We start from the raw sequence: 24211 nt of genomic DNA on the forward strand, positions 1-24211 counted from the left end.
AAATTCCTGGGGGATACATACCAATGTATTCCAAATATATATATAACACATGCATACACACACAAATATATACATTTTAATAAAACATTTATAAATGAAACTTGACAGTAACCTTATTTTAAGAGAAAATTATCAAGAATCATTAATATATAAAATACTTGCTCAAGCTCATTTAAAAATATTATATATACATTTCTAGAAAATACTGTTCTGTTTTCCAGCATTATTTTTAACAACCTAATGCAATAATATGCTTGTTAATTCATCTCACATATTAATATTTTAAAATATTTTTTTATGTCTTCTTACAATAAATTAAAATCTAAAAAATAAAGAAGTCAGTTGATTTCAACAGACTTTTATTATAAGGATTATTTTTAGACTTTGATTGAAAGATTGACTGGAATATCTTACACTTTGCTTTGCAATTTTATCAATATTTTTGAAATGATTTCCTAAGATAAAAATGAAAATGTTTTTGAAACAAATGTTATTTATTTTATTGCTACTGAAAACAACAAATACAATACCCTCTTGATAATCAAAATCTCCAATAATTCAAATCTGTTAGTAAGCTGAATAAATTTTTTAGTAACAATTATTTAAAATTAATAATAATAAAATTTTTTGATTGAATAGCAAATATTAACAACACTTCTTACTGTCTAATCAATGTATTTCTATGCATGAAGTAACTATGTATGTTTAAGTAGCAAAATCCAATTTATGAATAAATTGAAGCCATATGAAATTTCAAATTCATTTTTTTTTTCAAAACAGTAATATTCTTTTCCTTTTCTTTCAATACATCCAGATAACATTAAAGAATGAATTTCCAAACATAAAAAGACGTACAAACAGGCGGGGACAACACCATTCTGGCAAAATCACTGCTGGACAGACACTTTAACGCCATATGGAATAATGTAAACTAAACATTTGATCTTGAATATTAATTAATTAATATTTGCTTATAATCATTTTTTTCATGATTTTATTTAAGTCCATAAAGTCATATTATTTTCATTTGAAAATTTTAATATACATTTTACTTTATTTTAAATTCTAATAAAACATTTTGTGTTAATTCTCAATATCATACTTAGTTTATAAATAAAATTAATTTTATTAGGAATTATTATAAAGTATTTACTTTGCATATTGATTGCAAAATATTCATAGTTGCACGAAAATAGCCCACATGAAACACTGGAAGTTCAAGATCAATGTATCCATAATGTCCAATACATTCTGCTAAATTTTTGCCACATGTTTCACACTTTTGATCTTTCTGACTTGTTCCCTAATAGTGTGGGAAAAAAATTAATATTGAAAATCATATACAGTTTAAAAAAATGTATTAAATTAAAGAGTTGTATTAAATAAACTTTAATGTAACTTTTTACATTTAAACACATGTTATTATATGATTACATAAAAGAACAACATAAAATTTATGATATTTCTATATTGAATAAAATTTAATTCTGAACTTCAAATATAAAATTGAAAATAGAAATTATTCACAGAGTTAACTTTAATATTAAAAAATATATAATTACCATATGATTATCAAGAACTCCATAAGTTACTGGCTTATGAATACTGTCTTGAATATATAAATTTTTACTAATACATTGTATTTGTGCTGCTTGTCTAATATCATTTGCACTATGAATTCCAAAGCACAGGTGACTTCTGAAAAAACAACAATAATAATATTGTCATCATTATTGATCATAAAAACACTATTTGATGGCTAGTTAATCCATTTTAAAGAAATTTAAATATCAATTTAATTTACAGAATAGTATTAGAGCTTTAGATATTAATATATCTTACATAATTATTATAATAAATTTTCCTTTTTTCATTTCCATTGTCTAGGCATATTTTACATATAAACTGTCATTTAGTGTCAAATTATATATAAAAAATAATACAACAGGTTGTGTAACTTTCCTGGAAACATTTAAAACTGCATGTGGTACCATCTGTTACAACATTTTATTTTAAAAATTTTTATATTACAGTGGTGCCTCGTATAACGTACTTAATCCGTTCCAGGTGCACGTCCGTTAAGTGAAAAGTCTGTTATATGAAATGCATTTTCCATAGAAATGCAGAACAAATTATATGTTAAAACATATAATTTGTTCTGCAGCATAAAATAACCATACTGTACCATAAAACAATGAAAATGGAGCAGTCACCAATTATGCCGGGTAGTCAGATGTTGTGAGGAGGAAGTGGAGGAACACTTTCTTCACACATTCATACAGATACAGACTTTTTACACATTGCAGCAGGTCTCTTTTTATTGTTTTTTTAATTGAAGTCAGATTCAGGAGAGGCTACCGGAGCTTGCAGGGTCAACTTCTCTTGTTCCATCCTTTGTTTTTTGGCAGCTGGCTTCTTGAAAAACATGCCCAAGGTGGTCTGTTTCTCTTTCTTCTTCAACACCTGTCGGAAATGATGGGCAAGGGTGTCATTGTAGAGATCATTGATCCTGTTGGCCTCAGCTCTGTTTGAATAATGAGTGTTGGTAAACTGTTAAACCTCTCCCCATTTGACAAGGAAGTTTTTGTCAACTTTCACTCCTTCTGATGATTTATTGCTTTGTTTCTATTTAAATCACCTTTCTGTTTTTTTAGAAGCCATGACTTGCACAACACTTGAATAAATATAAATACCCTACACTGAGGTGATGTACGTAATAAACAAGGGAGCAAGCCGAATCCCAACGGGAGCTCTGTACTTCAGATATACTAATAATATATTCTAATAATACTAATATATTATAAAAATAGCAGATTGTCATTGGCAATGGCAAAAAAGTGGAAACATCATTCACACTTGTTCACAGAAAGTTTGTTGTTTGCCTCATGTAACTGCCAAATGGAAAGTCCGTTGTTTGCAGCATCCGTTATTCGAGGCACCACTGTATTATCATAAGATGGCAAAACGTTTACTTTTGAGGGTAGGGATGAGTTTTATAAAATTTGTAAATGTTAATCATGAGTAAAATATTCATTAAATTTGACTCTACTTGAGATATAACACACGATCCCTTCTATCTTTATCCACCAAAATTTAATAGCATCAATCCCCAAATTCACAAACCTCTGCAAAATTTCATAAATTTTCAACAAAAGACACAGGAGTTATTTAGCTTCAAAGTGGGTGAACAAAATCATGTCATCCACCCACTCACACACATATAGAAAAAACTCTTGAATTTTTTGGCATTTCTCAATGTTTCAAGGTTTCCTGAGTTCAAAAATGTAAAATCTTAGGGAGTCAATTTTTGACCAAATGCCATATTTTCCCTCTGTTGTATATAACAGTCAGAAAATAAAAGTGAAGATAAGAAATTACAGTTTAAATTTTATTATATTGCAATAATTGTACAATTTTTATTTGGGCTAAATATGGCTAATTAATTATAAGATATTAAATTATTTGGACTAAACACAGATCTTGTATTAAATTTAACAATTAGAAATTAACTAATTAATTCGTAATGTTCTGGAAAAAAAGATTGATCCAGTAGAAGTAAAAACAAACCCTTTTCATTTAAAAACTAAACAACATAAATGAAAATACCATTGAAAAGTTTTATTTTAGTTTTATATCAAGATTAATATCTAACAAGTACTGAACCAGTAAAGTGATTTTTCTGACAACAATATAATCATAAATATGTGTCATATCTAAACTTTTATCAAATTTATGTTGAAAATCTCTATATTCAACATTAAACCAATAAAAGATTAATTGAAACATAAAATTAAATAAAGTGGGTTGAAAGCATGGTTTTCTGTACATGCCGGTCCTGACTTCTCCCTGTGTGCAAGCAATGGAAATGTCCAAAAAATTTACAATACTATCACTCTCCTGGTCCACCTGTAGTAATAAACCGTAAGGATTATTACTACAGGTGGACCAGGAGAGTGATAGTATTGTAAATTTTTTGGACATTTCCATCGCTTGCAGACAGGGAGGAATCAGGACCGGCATAAAATTAAATAAAAATAAATTACTGTTTATTCTATTTAATATTTTAGCTTGTGTATGAATTTTTTCCCAAATGAAATCATTGTTTTCATATTTTTCAATGAATTTTTAACAAAGAACTTAGATATCTAGTCAGATTCTCAAAACTTAAGAAAATTTTATCATTTTATTCTAATTATTATTTACAATCTAATTATTTACAATTTCTAATTGTTTATTATTTATTTAATTTGTAAATAATAATAATTAGAATACTTATCATGCCTAAAGTCTGTTCTTGCCCAGGCATCATATCACATACACACAAAACTATAGAAAAACAAGAGATCATATATCATACCATAACTGTTGCAATACTGAACACTAATAATTAGGAAATTCTTAAAAAAGAGATACATACACAAACAAGCAAACAAAAATTTTGATACACTGCTGTTAAAAATTTAAGGAATAAACAAAAAGTTGAGAATAAAATAAAAATGTGTACCAAATCTGGATACAATCCACAGGGATGATTTATGATAACAAATAACAATATTAGATGTAACAAGAGAAAATTTTTTTCAACATTTCACTAAATATATATATTATCGGTACACAGCAAAATTTTACATTACAATGTACAAGTATGAAGTGATTTGAATAATGTAGTTAATGTCTTTGAGCTGAAATACAAGCTTGACACCAACAATTCATGCTATCAGACCATCAACATGATTCTGCAGAATAAATCGCCATTCTTGTAAATGAGCAGATCTGAGCTTGTGAAGAGTATTTCAGATTTGCAATCCATCTTCTTAGAGTGGTCCAAATATGCTCTATCAGACAGATTGTTGCAAATAACATCAATAAAACATAGCCAACACCATTTTAAGTCCTCTGTAAAAACACTGACTCTTCCTCATAGAGGAGGAGGAGTCACAAATATTTTAAATCTTCATTACAAATAAATACAGAGAATGAGAGATTTTCTAGAAAAAATAAGAATCATCAATATCACACAAAGCTGTAACTCTTTCAAAAACAGTACACCATTAAACCTACCCAAAAGTGACCTGAATCTAATTAAGAGAAAACAAACTGTAACAATAGTTAAATAAATACACGAACACTTAAGTTTACAGCACATTAAAATTTTATCAAGTAAGGTCAGAAAGGATGAATTCCATCAAGATCATGTTGACAGAACTGAATTAAACTGCTAACTGACTCACAGATAAAGTTGTCAGATTTTTACAACTGGATTAAAGAATGCTTTAAAGTGATTAATTCTATATCTCTAACTTTCACTCAATCCTGTCCTACTCAAAAAAGTATAATTGAATGATTTTTCAGTTAATAATTAAACATTCTGTTTATATTTTTATTTAAAAATTATAGTTTACATTCTATTGACTAAGAATATTTGCAATTCTAGTTTAATTTAGAATTTAAAATACTTAATAGAAAATCATAGTTTTCTATGTAAAAGAATATGGATTGATATATAAGAATAAGCATAAATCTGTGCAAAAATCCACCATTGCCATTACAAAACACAGGCATTAAAAAATGAAAATAAAGAACAAATTGAGTCCTTTCTTATTTCAGTGAAGGACAAAGATAGTTTAGCTGAAATAACGGACTGTCCTTTGAAATAAAGGATGTCTAGCAACTCTATTCATAGATGTCTAGAGAGATGAAAGGGTTTGTGATTATCATAGAAGATCAGGATAAGTACAAAAAACTATAGGAAGCACATTTTAAAAGATAACACTTATGTACAATGCAGGAGACTGTGAAACATTTTCTTATGTCACAATCAATCTCTTTCTGAGGCCAAAATTTCCAACATGGTTAAAAGAGAGGGTAAATGTCTAACAGTTTTGGCATATCTGTGCATTGTGACAGACCCTGCAATGAGTAGAATGAATCCATTTTTATTTTACTTTCCCTAATAGTTTCATAAATTTTCAAGTTGTAATTAAATGTCCTGAAAAATTTTGAAAACTAGATGTGATCTTTCACAAATTATTATCTTTGATTCTGATAAATGAAAAAAATATCAGATGACAATATCATGAATTGTAGCTATATTTACAGCATAGATAGCCAGCTGTGCAGTAACATTTTAATATACTGTTTGAGGATTTGGATTCAATCTGAATGTAATCAGAATTTGTATAAATTTGAATAAAAAATCTGATCCCTAATATTCATTTTTGCTAACATCACTGCAAGTCATTGCATAATGGGAAAATATTGCAGTCAGCCATACCAATTAAACTTTACAACTAATTTTTACCATTTAGATGCTTAGTCTAGTACTAAACTGCTTATATGCTAGAATTTTTTTTTTATTTTGAATAAAATATTGTTTTAAGCTTGTGAGTAGAAAAATCCTTTTAAAAATACTTGTTTCGCATTTAAGCTCTTTAAATAATAAACTGAATGTCTCTGAATATTTGTTTCTACTTAATAAGTTTTATTGACGTTTCAACAATTGCTATTAGAGTAACTGCTATGTATGTATTTTCATCAATACAATAAACAACTTATAATGTTATTGCTTAAAAAAAGAACTTACATTTTCATTGCAACATCAGTCTCTCTGAACTGTTCCTTCACCATATTGATTTATTTGCATATATAAATATATAAAAAAATATAATAAATGATATACCAGATATAAACAACGAGACTCAATAACACGTTACTTACACAACGTGCTATGCGAGTAGTGTTGCCAACTGTTAGTAAGAAACGAAAAAATCCTAAAAAAAATCCCTAATTTTTTTAATCACTTCCGATAATATTTTGTGCTTTATAAATATCGATAGTTAAATATATATTTTAAGCAATGTATAAAGATCATACGCAATTTAGTTTTATGTAAAATCTAATTTTAAGATTATAAAGGATTGCTTTATACTTTGTCCGTATACAATTGTAATATATACGGGCAAAGGCGGATCTACCTAGGGATTTTTTTTTAAACTCTTTCCGCCCTGTGGGCACTAAGAGAGCCTCTTTTTGTAAGCCCATTATGGGTTCGGCTAGGCCTACAATGGGGCTACCGGGTAGTGAGGGGCGGGACTTGACATATCCAAACGGACCACCCCCCGAAAAATTCGGGGGGTGGTCCGTTTTTTCGATCCGTTCGAATTCGAACCCGGGTCCCCCAGAGCGGTAGACTGCCACCTTGATCGCTCGGCCACTCGGCCGCTACCTAGGGACTAATAGGGCTTAAGCCCTGGGCCCCCAAAAATTGAATTATTGTCATAAATTGTTAATATTCTATTTCTTACGTTATTTTTTATATGACTGAGGGCGCTGAGAGGGAAAGTATTAAGCTGCTGGATTTTCAGCTTTGTTTTTGATTTGCGATATTTGCAGAAATTATGTTTTGTGCTACTAGTGTTATATATTTTTGAAATCGGCAAGAAATAAGGATTGCAACGGTGTTACATTTATTAAAATTGATCAAGTATTTTTCAAACTACAAGCGTTGGAAATTNTAAGCTCTTTAAATAATAAACTGAACGTCTCTGAATATTTGTTTCTACTTAATAAGTTTTATTGACGTTTCAACAATTGCTATTAGAGTAACTGCTATGTATGTATTTTCATCAATACAATAAACAACTTATAATGTTATTGCTTAAAAAAAGAACTTACATTTTCATTGCAACATCAGTCTCTCTGAACTGTTCCTTCACCATATTGATTTATTTGCATATATAAATATATAAAAAAATATAATAAATGATATACCAGATATAAACAACGAGACTCAATAACACGTTACTTACACAACGTGCTATGCGAGTAGTGTTGCCAACTGTTAGTAAGAAACGAAAAAATCCTAAAAAAAATCCCTAATTTTTTTAATCACTTCCGATAATATTTTGTGCTTTATAAATATCGATAGTTAAATATATATTTTAAGCAATGTATAAAGATCATACGCAATTTAGTTTTATGTAAAATCTAATTTTAAGATTATAAAGGATTGCTTTATACTTTGTCCGTATACAATTGTAATATATACGGGCAGAGGCGGATCTACCTAGGGATTTTTTTTTAACTCTTTCCGCCCTGTGGGCACTAAGCCTCTTTTTGTAAGCCCATTATGGGTTCGGCTAGGCCTACAATTAGGGTTGCCACCTTTTTAAAATCGCTGACCCAGACGGCAGGTGAGGTTTGTTCGAACAGAAGTTCCTGACGCATGCGTATATCATTTTGCAATGCAAGGAATAATTGCAGTGCATGCCAGTTCTAAATCAGTTACAGTTAGCGAGTAGGGCGACTTGGATAGGAGTAACGCAAGTGACCTAGCTCCATTGGACATTGGAGGTGTATAAGATTACGAATGAATCGTACAAGCAAAAAAAGAAAAAATAACGTCGACAGCTTCCGCACGATATCCCCGGACGGCGAGTCGGATGGTAACACTATTCCGTGCTTATTTCAATCGGTCCGAATCGTAGGTGGTCGAAAATAAGAAATATTTTCACTGCGCCTATGCCAGTTATAGACGTTATGTCTTTAAGCCAACGACTACCACACTAGTAATTCGGTACACGGGGGAAGAAATATATGCGACGGTTTGCATATAATTTTGTACATATTCATTTCAACTTGCACAACCCGGAGAAATATTAATTAACCCCGGAGCCCGGAGATAACTCACTCAATCCCGGAGTCTCCGGGTCAAACCCGGACAGGTGGCAACCCTACCTACAATGGGGCTGCCGGGTAGTGAGGGGCGGGGCCCGACATATCCAAACGGACCACCCCCCGAAAAATTCCTGGGGATTTTTCGATCCGTTCGGATTCGAACCCTGGTCCCCTAGAGCGGTTGGCTGCCACCTTGACCGTTCGGCCACCCGACTGCTACCTAGGGACTAATAGGGCTTAAGCCCTGGGCCCCCAAAAATTGAATTATTGTCATAAATTTTTAATATTCTATTTCTTATGTTGTTTTTTATATCAGATATAAAGCTTGTCATTCAACACTATTTCATAAATAATAAATATTTCAACATTAATTTTGATGTTATTAAAAACGAATTTTAAACTTCAATTTAAAGATTGTTAATCTAACAAAAAATGGGGCCCCATTGGACTTCAATAAGCCTTAGGCTTCGAAAAACCTAGTTCCGCCCTTGGTCATAGCAGTAACTATTACTTATCAAACTGTTTATCTATCTGTTTTCTATCCTGCATTTAAAAGCGAACGACAAGTTCAGACCATCTATTGCCACACTTTTTTTTTTAACTCTTTCCGCCATGTGGGTACTAAGAGGGCCTCTTTTTGCAAGCCCATTATGGGTTGGGCCAGGCCCACAATGGGGCTGCCGGGTGGGGAGGGACGGGGCCCGACATATTCGAACGGACCACCCCCGAAAAATTTCTGGGGATTTTTCGACCCGTTTGGATTCGAGCACGGGTACCCCAGAGCTGTAGGCTCCCACCTTGACCGCTCGGCCATCCGGCCTCTCTATTGCCACACTGTGCCTGAAATAGTGACAAGTTTCATTAGTGGAGGAATTGAAAATGGTCTACTATTATTTGCTTTATTATTATTTATCTTTTATAAACAGTTGGAAGAACTTTATAGTAAAATGTTTGCAATAAGGAGGAGCAACCGAGATATCAAAACTAAATTACAAAATAGCATAATCCATCAAGAAGAATTGTGGATTTTTATAAATCAATTGAACACAAAATTAGAAGTGGTATAGTATTGTGTATTTTGGGATAATTTGAAGTATCAACCACTTGTATTTCACATATTTGTATCTGATAATTGCATACAGTCAATATCCGGCGGAAATATAGGAACATACAGTCAGTATATATAAATAGCCAATTGCGTATACATATTATATATATAAATAGCCGCGTCCAAAGATTTATTCAAAATAAGATTTACTTTTAAATTATCATATCCTTTTTTAAGTTTTTAATTCTCTTCATCCCGTGGGCGGTGATAGGGGTTTTTTCCCGTATCGGTCGGTCAGACCCGCAAAGGGGCAGCCAGACGGAGAGGGACGAGCCCAAAATACCCGCGACAAACTTCCCACGAAAAATTCCCGCATAGATCCAATCCCTCGTCCCCGCGGCGGTTTGCCCAGGCCTTAACCTTCTCGACCGTCCGACCGTCGTCGAATATTTCGTTATCAATCGATAAAACAAAAACAGAATTTAATAGAAATCGTTTATTATTAATTTAAATTTTTATATTTAAAAAATGCAATCGATGTATTTCGTTATAATGATGTATTGAAATTTTGACAGAAACGTAATCGAAAATATTTGGTATTTCTTTTTACATCTTCCAATCGCTTCCGGTGGCAGAATTCTGAGAGTAAACGCTTCCGGGTCTATTTCTAAAGGCAGAGATTTCTTCCTCCAGTTGTCGTCCGTCTTCGTCTAACTTTTTCTTTTCTTCCGCGTGTTTTCTCATTAATCTGTCGAATTTCTTGTGCAACTGTAATTTATTCCAATTGTTTATTTGTTATTATTTTTCTAACCAACCGTTATATCGCCGAGGAAATATTTTCACCTCTTTTTCCGCTTCTTTCAATTCGTTTTCTTTTTCCTTCACTCGAACCACAAACATCTCTCGTGTTTCATTTTCTTTCTTTTCCAGTTCCTGCGACGATAATCGAGAATCGTTTGAATTTTAAAAAATTAAAATAATCCAAAAAATAACAATTTTTTTCCTCTTTTTGTGAACGGTCTATTTATTTCATTTATTATCAAAACAATTTTGTTAATTGCAAAGTTATATAAACTTTTCGGAAGTTTCGGTCCGTAATTTTCGATAATATCATCGTTGCGTATAAGTTTAATAAATAAATTCTCGCTTAGCATTTTTAAGAAATATTAAAAAAAAAAATTAAGTTCTAGCGCAGTTAAGAAGCTGGCGACGATAGTCAAAAATATTTTCTAAAATTTCTTTGATTTTTGGGCTAACAAAATTAAGCTGGAAATATTTGCCAGATGCTCTTAATTAAGGAATGATAAATTTTGATTTATCCTAAGATGAAATTAAACTTTATGGGATCACTTTTATAATTCATAATTCTGACAGTTAATATCTATATAATCTATATTCTTCGTAAAATAATCATATATTTTATAACAGATACGAGAATATGTTTTAATATCTCGAACAATAATGATATCCGCTTAGTGCCGATATCGAGATTCCACCCCATATAAAAGATATAGAGCATCTAAAATTATGCACCCTTATTCCTCGACCGGCCTCGAACAATACGCGACACGACTGGAAGATCATTTTATTCGAATGCGATATTTCTAATTTAATAAATTTACAAAGTTTAAATTTTTTACCTGGAGATGTTCTCGCCTCTTCTGTCTGTAAATCTCTAGGAGGCTGCTAGGCTTGTTTTTAGAGTCGACGTCCGAGAATCCCATTTGAGTGAGACGTTTTTGCCTGTAAAGTTCGTAGTGGCACATATGAGTCGTCTCTTTCATATCTTCCATGTTGGTCCTGATCATCATTTCTCTCAGTTTTACAAAATCACAATGAGCATCGTTTTCCACTACATTTATAAATTAACAGAAATTATTAATTTACCACATTTAGCATTCTATTTTAAATATTAATTCTTGTAAATTAATTATTTAGTAATATTCATAATTAAATAATAAATAAGTCTGGAGATTAAAACTATATATAAGATTTAGAATGAACTTACAATTCAAAACAATCGAAATAACACGAATAGCGTTATAAATTACCTTCAATAACGCCCCACGGATACTGTCGGACTCTTGCTACTTTATTTCCAACACGTGCAAATTCTGCGCTTCCAACGACAGCGAAGGGAATGTGAGCCTAAAATAAAATCAAATTCGGATCATCGAATAAATCTTAAGAAACTTAAATGAATGCGACAAAAAGAAATACAGTTTCATTAATGCGGTAATCTGTTTTACGTGTAATCTATCGTAATTTATCTTTATTTATAAAATGTTAACAAAACTATGTGGAATTTCATAAATAGAGCTATTATTCTAACATAAAGTTTTACATTAATTAAATTATCAACAACCGCGAAGCAGATAATAGCGAGGGTTTATCGGACCGATGATGGGCGCAAACGCTCGGAAATCAAAGCGAAAATGTTTAATAAACACAAATGACTACGTAAGTATGAATTTTAAATATACCATTACCTTTAGATAATACCTACTAACGATGCTTACTGCTCATACGGTTACATCGGTGTTTTCATCTTTATATTGTATAGCTTTAGGCATAGTTTTAAGTTTACCTTTACCTCGTGTAATTTTAAATATACTAAAGCCTTTAGTTAATACCAATCGACGAGAGGCTATTTTCTGTCGGAAAATAGTCCGTTCTTTACGTAGTCATTTTGTGTTTTCGCTTTGATTCCCGAGCGTTTGTGCCCATCATCGGTCTGATAAGCCCTCGCTATTATCTGCCTCGCGGTTGTTAGGCCTAATAATTTAATTAATATAATTATACCAAAGGCTAGAAGCATCTTTTGCAATCTTTAAAGTTTTATATTTTGTGGTAAGCTCAAACCATAAAAATACTGTACAGTATATTATAATCATCGCATAATGCAACTTCGTATATTTACTAAATAATTGATTCGTTTCATTTTATAATTTTCAATCAATTTTAAGTACATTTACGTTTCGCTTGAAAATATTTCATAATAATTTTTTATTAATATGTAAATATTATGAAATGCCGCGGGTACTAAAGATACAGAGTAAAATCATGCGTAAAGACAATCTTATTCCGTGTAATTTACATAATAATTATAATAACGGAATTCTTCGTGACATTTAAATTAAATTTACCGCAATTATAATTACTATAATTTGCAAATTATACGAATCCATATATTGAGTTCATTATACTGTAAGGTCTCGTTTTATGCGGTGGATACATTCTACAGAAAAGCGCATAAAAAAAATTCGCATAAAAAAAAACTTTACTTGCCTTGAAAAAGTAGGGATACGTTCCGTAATTTTCTAAAATCGCATAAAACCAAAACAATGAGTTAAAATTAACTTAAAACTGCATAAAAAAAGTTTGCAGAAATTAAAAGAAATAGGCTGCTTAATAAATTACTTCGAATGTCTGAAAGANCTGCTCATACAGTTACAGCGGTGTTTTCGTCTTTATATTGTATAGCTTTAGGCATAGTTATAAGTTTACCTTTACCTCGTGTATATTTAAAATTACCTTTATCTATAAAACCTTTAGTTAATACCAACTGACGAGGGGCTATTTTCTATCGGAAAATAGTCCGTTCTTTACGTAGTCATTTTTGTGTTTTCGCTTTGATTCCCGAGCGTTTGTGCCCATCGTCGGTCCGATAAGCCCTCGCTATTATCTGCCTCGCGATTGTTGATAATTTAATTAATATACTGTAATTATACCGAGGGATAGAAGCATCTTTTGCAATAAAGTTTTATATTTTGTGGTAAGCTCAAACCATAAAAATACTGTATATTATAATCATTGCATAATGCAACTTCATATACAGTCGACCCCCATAACACTGTTGATAATTCCGTTTTATATGAATTTCATGTTGTACGAGTCACTTATATTTTACAAATACGTGAGCCGTTCACAGCCCGGCACACGTATTTGTAAAATCTAAGTGACTCGTACATATTTATATCGTTACATGGATTCCATATAAAACGGAATTATCAACAGTGTTATAGGGGGGGTCGACTGTATTTATTAAAACAATTGATTCATTTCTTTCTATAATTTGCAATCAATTTCAAGTACATTTACGTTTCGCTTGAAAATATTTCATAATAATTCTTTATTAATATGTAAATATTATTACAGTAATACAGTATATTTATTTATTGTATAAGTTGAAAAATAAAATTACATAAGTATAATCTATCATGTGCAACATTTATATAGTATATAAGCGTTGCACGTGATCTATACAAATGGTGTTAAAATATCAGTAGTTGTATTGAAAATAGATTAATCTTTGTTTAATTATAATAGAAATAAGATTCTTACATTCATCGAAGCATTTCTCTCCGCAACACTTTCGTCGTCTGTTGGAAATTGATAAATTTCAATTCCGTTGCTTACCAATTCGCTTATTATCTACAATACATCGATAATTAATTGTCAATAAAAAGTTACGTATTACATTTATATTTTAGTAAAAGTCAAGAAATTCATGAATTCTATAATTATATATTACGTTCTCCGGTGGATTTAATAATTAATAAATAATACGTCAAATAAGTCATTAACAAATACAATTATTTCAATCGGTTGTCGCGCTGAAGCTCTGCATTTTCTTCGTATAAAAAATAGTTAAAAATTACACAGAAACAATTAGCATTTTTAATTAATTCTTGATTCTATGAGACTGTTTTTAGGGTCTATTTGTTTGTTTGTATACGGCAACCGGGCATTAGAGCCATACGCCCAGGAGGGATGCCTTCCGTGAGAACTTTCTACGGGAAACCGGCCCCTATTTTAGTGTTACCGATGTGGAAAGATACCGGGAAAAACTCCGTCCGGTTGGCTAGAGGCGAATCCGCGACCAACTATCGGTGTTCGGAGTTTTATCCATTCGGTCATCGGTGGGTTCGTTTGGGGGATTTTGTGGCACTCCCGTAAGAAATTAGAGCTGATCTAAACTGGAAATCGTAATAAATTTTAAATTTCTTCGAAAATTTTTCAGTACTTTTGATGAAATATTTATTAATATTGTTCAAAGTTTAAAGAACGTACCTTGATTTTAAATTTCTGTAATTCGGTTTTTGAGACGATATCGGCTTTTGCAATTATAGGAATGATGTTGACTTTGCTGCTGAGTTCTTTCATGCACATCGCATCGACAGATTTTAACCTGAAAAATTAGTTTCTTTATAAAAATACATATAAATTTAAATATTTTTAAAAATTTCAAATAAGGAGAAATACAAATATTAACAAAGTGATTGTTAATACCATTCTTATAATTAGAAAAATTTTCATAATATTTTATATGACCATAACTGCCTTTCTCCAATACAAGTACATTAAATTTTATTATAACATTTAATCAAAAATTCATCCATTTAGTGATTATCTATTTAAATAATTGTATCTGGTGTTGTATCAATAAAATATTCAGACTGTAGCAAGCTGTTTTCGGACTATTTGAATATAAATTTTGTAAAAATTTAAGAAATAAATTCCTCTGTAAGAATCAATTTAAAATATTGGAATTTAGAAGATTCAAATTCAACAAAAATCAAAAATTTTATAATTTTCGGAAATCTTGGAATTATATACAATAAAAAATTTGAACTGCACAAATTTTGGAATATTGCGGGGGGGTCAAAGGATAGGAAAACATTTGACAAAAGCAAAGAAAGTTTGGAGTTCTTAACCTTGTTTATAAATGTTTTACTTTGTGTAATTAAAATATTTCAAAAAGTTTTTCTTTTCGGAGTATTTTGTTTGGAGTATTGTAGTGTATGGAGTTCTTTTTGGAGTTTTTGATATTTGAATTCATTTATTACTCGATTCAAAAGGCGATCCTTCTTAAATCGTGCGATCGTGATCAAAATATTTTAAATTCGTAATATAATTCCTTCGTTATAAATAAAAATGTCATAAAGTTTTAAAGGAAAATTTGATATTAGAAAACAAATTTTTTACAAAAGTATTTAAACTCTGCACGTACAGTCTGTTTTATACCAATATTTTTTCCTCCGAATAACTTTTTACGATTTTCATATTTATGGATCATATGGAAAGCGAATAAATGACTAGCAAACAAATTTTTCTGGAGTGGAAATATTTTTATTCTAATAAAAGAATGGATAAATTTTACACGCGTGATTAATATCGTTAAACTTTAGTAACGAAAGGTAAAATTATCTTCCACTATAATTTCCTAAAATGAATGAACAAACTTATAAACAACTCACCCGTGGCACGTGGGAACAATAAAATAAAGGCAGACGTCGACGCGAGAATCATGATACGTATCCAAATTTCGTTTAATTTTCAATTCTTCTTGTAAATATGCCTCAAACTGGGCATCAATGTAATCGACAATTGGTTTATAACTGAAAATATAATATGTTAAATTACATTGAAAATGTACATCCGTAACTAAATTAACTAATATTACAGATTCCAATTAATAATTAAAATTCTCGATTAATATTGTTATTACTATAAACTATTCAGGAAAAATTAACGTTATTAAAGTTGCACCTGTGTTGTTTATTAATCTGATCTCCATAACCAACTGTTTCCACCAAGGTCAATTTCAAGCACACATCGGATTCTTGAAGCTCTATACAAATAACAATTGAGATTAAAACTGCAATTTCGTTTGAGATATTTGCTTTTATTTATTGTACTTATTATTAAATATAATCAGAAATGAATTTTATACCAGTTTAGGAACTATTTATAAATCTATAAATATTTGGATATATAGGATAATATTTGGAGTAAAAATATACAAATAGAGTAAAGTAGTAGTGAGGTAATCGTTGCGAATCTAAAATCAGCGGAATATCCAGATTTTGAGATTTTGAGCCGCTCAAAGTGGATTTGGAGGAACCGAGACACGCGCCCCAATTGTTTTTAGAAGAATGTTACGACGATAGAGAAAAACAGAAAATTCAATCCACAATTTTAACTTACCGTAAGTTTTCGATCTTAATTTCACGCCTGGCAGATTGTGTGGACTTTCGGGAGACTCGAAAGACGTGTTAAAAAGAGTATCCATTAATGTGGATTTGCCGATACCCGTCTCGCCTAAAATACAATTAGGATATTTAATTTGTAAATTTGACGATTAAACATTAATTTATTTATTTAAGACCTACTCAAAAAGATATATTTCTTCCTTTTTCCTACTTTCGATAATAACATTAATTACAGATTAATAAAAGAGTTAACGAAACTACAAGAAAAAAATCTATTCAAACTGAAGTTTTCACAAAAAGTACTGTTTCGAGTAACTCGAAATCAGCTAATGAGATTTTTCGACGTACTAACACCGACTTAACTATAATTAGTATGCGTAATTATTTATAATGTATGTTATTCGCTTTTCCATAAATACCGAAAGAACGATAATTTTGATACATAATACAACTAACATTTTAATATTTACAAACAAGTAAAATCAGCGATCGTAATCGCTCGGAAAATTCGAATTTATAATAATTCATAAAGTAACCGCTTCGGTCGATCCCTCGATCGTTTACACGCAGCCTTTCGCGGCAGTAAAAAAAAGTTTGTGTAAATGATCGAGCGAATTTATTAAAATATTTATAAGCATCGACGTTTAAACTCACCGATACACAGTATGTTAAAAGTGAAGCCCCGATGGATGAACTTATTGACGAGTTGATCGGGAAAAGCGTCAAATCCCACGTGTCCTTGCGGCTTCAATGTCCTCACATTTTCGCTTATTGGCTGGTGGACTTTCATTGTGTGTAGCAACTGCTTAATTTTCGGAAACAACAATGAGTATAAAACAATTAATACCATTAACCGACAATGCCACGAAAAAATTTTACAGCGTATTATATAGAAAAGGCCGAGGAAAAAAGCATTATTATAATTATTATATGTTATGTTTATCGTGTCTTAGAAAATTTTACAAAAAATAATGCATTTTTATATGGAAGGAAGAATTTTTAATTAAAGGATTCATATTTGATCTTAGAGATAAATATTTATAATGTTAAATGACAAATGCGAGTATGGATTTAAAATGCCAATTTTATAACAACTTTATAACTTTGTAGAAGGTGCCTTCGAATATAGAATAACGAATGTCCAAAAATGATTAGAAATCTAAATACGAATTCAGATTTAGTTATTACTTTAAAAACACGTTTCTTCTATCAAAAAAAATTAATTTCAACAGCATTATATATTTACTTTTATCAGAAAATACCAATATTTTATTATATATGCGATTGAAGATTGAAATAAAAGCATCGCGTTAACTATCAACGTTGTCGTTGAAGTTTCTTTTCTCGTTCGGCATCTTTTGATATTCTATTCATTGGTTGCAACGAAGACCAGGCTAATTGATTATTCCGCTCTTTTAATTCCATCTAATTTCTCTCTCCTTTCTTTTAAAATTTTTCCCTCCGTGGATGCAGAGTTCCTTTATAACGGTTCAGATTCGCAAAGAAGCGTCTAGGTAGAGAAGAAAGGGTTCGATATACTGTCACAGAAAATTTCTGACCATCCGGCTGGGAATCCTGGATTAATTCTGGGATCGAATACTGATTTCCTCCGAAGAATCGGCCACACGCAATTCGAGATCAAATCTTGAATTCCGTGCGGCCGAGCTCCGTCATCCAGTCATTATTTTACTAAAAGGATTATTCGAGAAGATGCAGACTCAGCTTCGAAGGAGAATCGCTGCAGATTCCTCCGAGCGGGAGCGTCGTACGCTCCTCTATACCTGCCGAACAGTTACTGAAGCACCCAATTTATAAGTCTTATACATTATTATTTTGATCCATTTACACCTCATTTAATTTTAACGCCACATATAAAGTCCATCTTATAAAATATCGATCCCAAATTTAAACTCGAACGAATATTTGAATATCGATTATTATTAAAGATCTTTCTTAAAAATAAAATAAATAATTTATAAATTACAGAATAAAAAAACATCGACGAACTAAAAAAATTTTTACACCGAAACGTTTTCTGGAACGTCGCCCCGATGCGTCATCGGAGGTTTAGATTTGAATTTGTTCCACGTCCTAAATAAAATAAAATGCCATTGCTGCGAAGAAAAATCAAAAATAGGGGGAAAAAATTAAATACCATAATTGCGAATAATTACATTCATTTTAACAGGAAAGTGAAATTAATTTAATATGCAATAAATAAAATTGAAAAATTAATTATGTCAGTACAGTAGTCTATTTATGTATTTAGGAAAATTAAATACCCGTTCGCTTTTTGTTGTTTATTATTGTTTTTAATTAATTCTTAAAGAATTTTTTATTACTAAAATGATTCCTTCGGCATATTTACTGCTATAACGCGATTAGGAAATATTTTTCAATTAGAATTTCGCGTTGGCTACCGAGACATTCAATTATTGATAATAAAGATTATTTTGACATTCGGTTGAAATACTTACGCTTCTACGCTGCAAATCGGTCATTATTTTCTGTGAAAATTTTGTTAAATTAGGCAAAAAGAGAAGTTATTTTACAAACCGACGAAGCTTTAGAAGATTCGAATTTATTTCAAAGAATGTTACGCCGTTGATCGCCCGAAATGTTCGAAAGATTTCAAATAATGTAAGAAAATTAACTTCGACTCTGTTTTAAACGTCAATGTATAACAGAAGTCTGAAAATATACCAAATGACGTAGGTAGTATTTATATGAAAAATTTTATTTTAACTATGTACTGACTAATGCCACGATTATTTTTCAATTGCAATTGGCAACACTTATTGAAAATAAGTTCATCTATATACCGGTATTTAAAATTACGTGTCCGGACTGACTGACTGATTGATTCATCATCGCCCAGAGCAAACCAATAGCAATCTTATTTTTTTTTTTTTTCACTATACGTGAAAAAAAATAAGATTGCTATTGTGTATTCGAATATTAGTGGCGGAGTGGAAGCTCTGTATTATCAGATTCCAAAAAGCCAGATTTGCGCACGCGCTTTACAGAGCACCAACCTCACCCGGTTTAGCCGGTGGAAGCCTACGACCTTGAGTTGAAGCTACACATATAACGCTTCCAATTCTATCCGGGACCGGATCCGGGCTGTTAGCCGCCCGCCCGCTAGATATTTGGCCGATTTATAACTTAACCCAACCGATAAGAATTTACTGGTATGTTTTTACGATAGTTCTATATAGTTGACAGGTGTTAAAAAATCCATTAAAATATTTGATATTTTTATTTCGCTCTCCGATTTTATATTACTCACGGATTTCAATGTTAAACCAGTGATATTACGATTTTGTATGTCCCATCTCTAAGGGGATGTAGAAAAAAACGTGTACAATTCTTGTACAATGTTAAAAAATTAACCGTTACTTCGACAGCGTCATTTACAACTAAATTTAACGAATGAGAGAGATGCACGAGGTAGAGAAAAAGCTCTAGAATTTATTTCACCTTAAATTTACGATTTATGTATCCGTTTGTCATAAACATTTGTCTTTCCACTTTTTTCCCGAGACTTCAAATATTCGAGTACAAAGTAACTGGTTTCGACTTATTTCTACTTAAGAAGTAGTTAAATAATTAAGCGATTAGGGAATTGGGGATATAAACAAAACCCTGACGAAAGAGCCGGAATATTACTTAATTAAACAAAGGCTTAAGCGAACCAATCTATAGCCGAGTACAGTGGGGACCGATTTCTTCGAAATACTGTTTATTAGATGTAATAAAGACAGAAATTTTTCCAGTTCGACGAGAGTGACCGAAAAGTTGTAAATTTTGGAAATTTCCGTGGACAACACCTGGTCCTAAAACGAATTAGTTAGAAAACAAAAGACAATCTATTAAGTTTAAGGTATTTAGATTTTTACAGCTATGATGAGAAACGTTTAAAATTTACAACAATCCTGTCGCGTCCTTTGAAATACACAGTAATACCCCGAACTTACGCGCTAGGTGGGACCGAGCGATAACCGCGTAAGTCAAATTCGCGTAAGTCGGGGTATAATTTCGCAATTTGTGTAAAATCCAAGTCGGATGTAAGCAAGCTAATAAATGTTCTCGTTAATCTTATCTCGTCTTTTGATTCGTTCACGGTTACAAGAAATCACCACATAGAGTCTCTCAAGTCTCCGTATAATATAACAAACACAGAAATAAATAACACAAAATAAATTGTAGCTATGTGTCGATTCCGCGCGACACGTCCGAACATGTAAGCAGAACAATAGTGTGGGGGGAATGAGTAATCAATAGTTGCGTGGCGCTCAAGCAAAAGACGAATCGATGACATTTGAAAATCGCGTAACTCCGGATTCGCGTAAGTCGAGGTAGCGTAAGTCGAGGTATTACTGTATACTAGTGATGAGACAAAAGAGACATTAACCGGTATCGGCACCCTCGAGATTTGGCATGAATGCACGCACCACACACTTACCAAGATCGTCTCCGATTCCACGAATCACTGATAGGGAGCACTTTTAACTAAGTGGATTGTTTTAATATTTAAAAAGTAAAGAATATCTTATGCTATTTTTATGCACGTTTCTTCACAAAACTATATTCATACAATCGAATATTTTGTACCAGGTATGTATAGTTGTATATCCATCACACATTTTATTTTAACAAGCAAGTTTTTATAATTTTATTTTTAATTTTGGCCCTTATATTATGGCTAGCGATTTAGAAAGTAATTGCGATATTGAAAATTTATTTTAAAAAGTTTTGGCTCGAGACCGTATAATGAAAAAGGAAACATTATTAAAAGAGAAAGAGTAAATCTAAATATATAGAACTGCTTGTCCTGACTGACTGACTCGCTGATTCATCATCGCCCAGAACAAACCGCTGAACCTTGGTACACAGTTAGGGTACGTCACGAAAACGCGCACTAAGAAGGGAATTTTCGAAATTCCCCCGCGGGGGGAGATAAAGAGGATTAAGGCTTAACCGGAAGAACGGCTTCTACTGTACTATTTTAGATGCGATTTTGTTTTCAACTGCGTTTAGTCTTCATCGAGTACTTAGTTGTATTAAATTGATAACATTTCGGACATTGTTATAAATATTTTTATATATTTCGTGATTTTTTAACCAAATGTTCGAACCGTTTTAAATTCGAATTTGTTATTGCGTATTGGTTCGATTACAAAACGATTTTTCGGCAATTATCATTATTTTCAGCGGTAGGTGTTATATAACAATTACAGTATTATGATGTTGAAATACTGAATATAAATGGGGTTTGCTGGCAAAACTACCGCGGGCGAAGTCGCGGGTAACAGCTAGTAACTTCATATATTGATATTTGTTGCATGTACCATCGTTCAGTGCGAACTGTTGCCATTTTTGAAGTAACCGTTNATTGCCCCTGGAAGTCGGCTTGTTACAAAAACACAGCTTCTCTATCATCAAATGTCACGGCACGCCCTTGCAAATTAGACGCCAACTTACAATCTCGCGCGAATTTTTTCCCTTTTATTGACTTTTTTGAGGGGTTCGGGAGGCCTCCAAACGTGTAAATTTGCAAAAGAAACTTGGAGAGTCAAATTTCACACGATTCCAATACTTTTTCGTTTTATATATGTTACTGTGAATGACCGAAATCTGGCGAATGTCAACATTCTCCGGTGAATGTCAACATTCATACAGTCGTTTCGTGTATGTCCGAAATATTTGCTAAATATCGTTATTTCTCACTTACACCGGCAAATGTCGACATTCAGAATGCGCTGATGGTGAATGTTGAATAAAAATATTTTTATTACGTTATGACAAAAATGCAACTTTTTAATATGTCAAAATAGGAGAAAGCTTAAGTATGATAATAGTACATGTAAATAAACTGTTGAACCTAAAAAGGAACAGTACACTCTATATCATTAAAGAAAATAATACAATAATAAACTTACACATAAATTGTGAATAACATTATACAATCTTATTTATTGCAACAACTTAAACTGTTATGGCATTTTGAATTGCACAAGAGTCCCTTGCTTTTACAACTGCATTTATTCGTGGAACACTTTTTTTGCAATGGCAGTGTGTATAGCCTTGCCCTCCACTTTTCGAATTAGCTGCAGCTGCTTCTCTCAGCGATATTTCTTGAGAAGAAATCTTACCTATAAAAAATTTTCTTTACAAATTACGAACTGATTACGGGTATAAGCTGCTTGAGGGTATCATTTTTGTTTGCTAATTTATAAAAGTCGGAGTCTTCTCAGTGGTGATATTCGAAATATTTAACAAAGAGTTCGCTAACAGAAAATTTTTCCTTAACAATTTTTTTCTCAAGTCGACTGCCTGTGCGCAGTCGACTCGAGAAGAACCCGGCTGTTACACGCGACGATAAAACTGAAATAACTACGCGGTAAGTCACCGATACCGACAAACAAAATAGAAGTTTTGGTTAGAAATAAGTGCAATACTTTTTCTTGCGATATATCTTATAATAGACGGATGTTATCGTCTCTCCAAATACAGTATCTTTTTATTTCGCTGTCGATAGTCCGACACATGTTCCGCAGCCATCTTGTATTTTCTCGCGCGCGTGGGATTGTGACATCTCTCTTATGACTGGATCTAGTTCAAGAATTCTCTCGAGTCGATCGCGATTGAACCTCGTTTCGATCGAGATTGAAACGATCGCACCAAGACGAACGGGATATAAGGCTCTAGTTTAGTAGTGTTACAGAGTATAATACGTATATTTTAATATATATTTTTAAAAGAAACAAAACCACCGAGAAATGTTACGTGTGTTTAACAAGGTTCGGAAAACTTTGAAAACGTTAACAACGGGTTCGGCCGAACCTGTGCGAACCCGCTGAATATCACCACTGAGTCTTCTATTCTAACAACTTTCTAACAACAACTGCCAACACATTTCGGGCATCTGTACGGCCACGGTCAACACAGGGACTTGTATTCGTACGGTATCACCAATTTGAGCAGAAGGAAACGGCGAAGAATTTGGCGACAAACTGTCGCCTCTCCGTCGACATCGGCTTCTCGGGTGTCGTTTCGACCTCCACCAAAGCTTATCTGTGCTTGTCAACATACACCGGCGATTGTTCGAATGTATAATAATATAACAAAATATACGGTCTTTCACCGACCTATTTTGTATGTGTCGACATTCACCGGAGAATATCGACATTCTCTAATTTTGGTCTTTCACAGTAACATATACATAACAAGTTGGGAAGTAAAAAGGAGTCGGAGTCGGCGGAGTTTTTGACGACTCCGACTCCACAGCCCTGCTAAATTTTTAATTTGACTTGGTCCGCAAGTGTTGATCCAACTTTGAAACTTTCGCTCGTATCTCTCATGCCATGATATTTTATTTCCTGACGGCTGAGAAATTCGAGCATTTAATCTAATGAATAAAAATCTCTTCAATGTAAAAATAGGAGAAATTGTAATTTACAGTTATTGATGGACCGATTTCTTGAAACTC

General features: G+C 32.1%; 2 protein-coding genes across 4 annotated transcripts in view; both read right to left on the reverse strand.

Moving 5' to 3' along the window:
* LOC111614672 (DNA-directed RNA polymerase III subunit RPC1-like) overlaps positions 1-6721 on the reverse strand; it is a 28235-nt gene extending 21514 nt beyond the window's left edge. Inside the window, exons 1-3 of the mRNA XM_023356035.1 lie at positions 6584-6721; positions 1563-1698; positions 1154-1303 (exon numbers count right to left, since the gene is read on the reverse strand). Coding sequence (XP_023211803.1) covers positions 1154-1303; positions 1563-1698; positions 6584-6627 — 330 coding nt within the window. The 5' untranslated portion in view covers positions 6628-6721. The remainder of the gene's footprint in view (positions 1-1153; positions 1304-1562; positions 1699-6583) is intronic.
* A 3484-nt stretch (positions 6722-10205) lies between these two features.
* LOC111614675 (septin-2-like) lies at positions 10206-19354 on the reverse strand. 3 transcript variants are annotated; one of them, XM_023356037.1, is made up of 11 exons: positions 19197-19354; positions 17374-17524; positions 16715-16828; positions 16277-16358; positions 15985-16125; positions 14798-14915; positions 14069-14158; positions 11776-11872; positions 11365-11576; positions 10568-10657; positions 10206-10492 (listed from the first exon to the last, which is right to left on the reverse strand). In XM_023356037.1, the coding sequence occupies exons 1-11, from the start codon at positions 19218-19220 to the stop codon at positions 10331-10333; spliced, it is 1281 nt and encodes a 426-aa protein (XP_023211805.1). In that variant the 5' UTR covers positions 19221-19354; the 3' UTR covers positions 10206-10330. The 3 variants fall into 3 exon arrangements, with proteins under 3 accessions (XP_023211805.1, XP_023211806.1, XP_023211807.1); XM_023356038.1 differs by having other exon boundaries at positions 17374-17521; positions 19197-19353; XM_023356039.1 differs by lacking the exon at positions 17374-17524 and having other exon boundaries at positions 19197-19343.
* Between the last annotated feature and the right edge of the window lie 4857 nt (positions 19355-24211).

Source organism: Centruroides sculpturatus, unplaced genomic scaffold (assembly GCF_000671375.1).
Source record: "Centruroides sculpturatus isolate CEXI.00-Female unplaced genomic scaffold, Cexi_2.0 scaffold2133, whole genome shotgun sequence".
NCBI classification, from domain to species: domain Eukaryota; kingdom Metazoa; phylum Arthropoda; class Arachnida; order Scorpiones; family Buthidae; genus Centruroides; species Centruroides sculpturatus.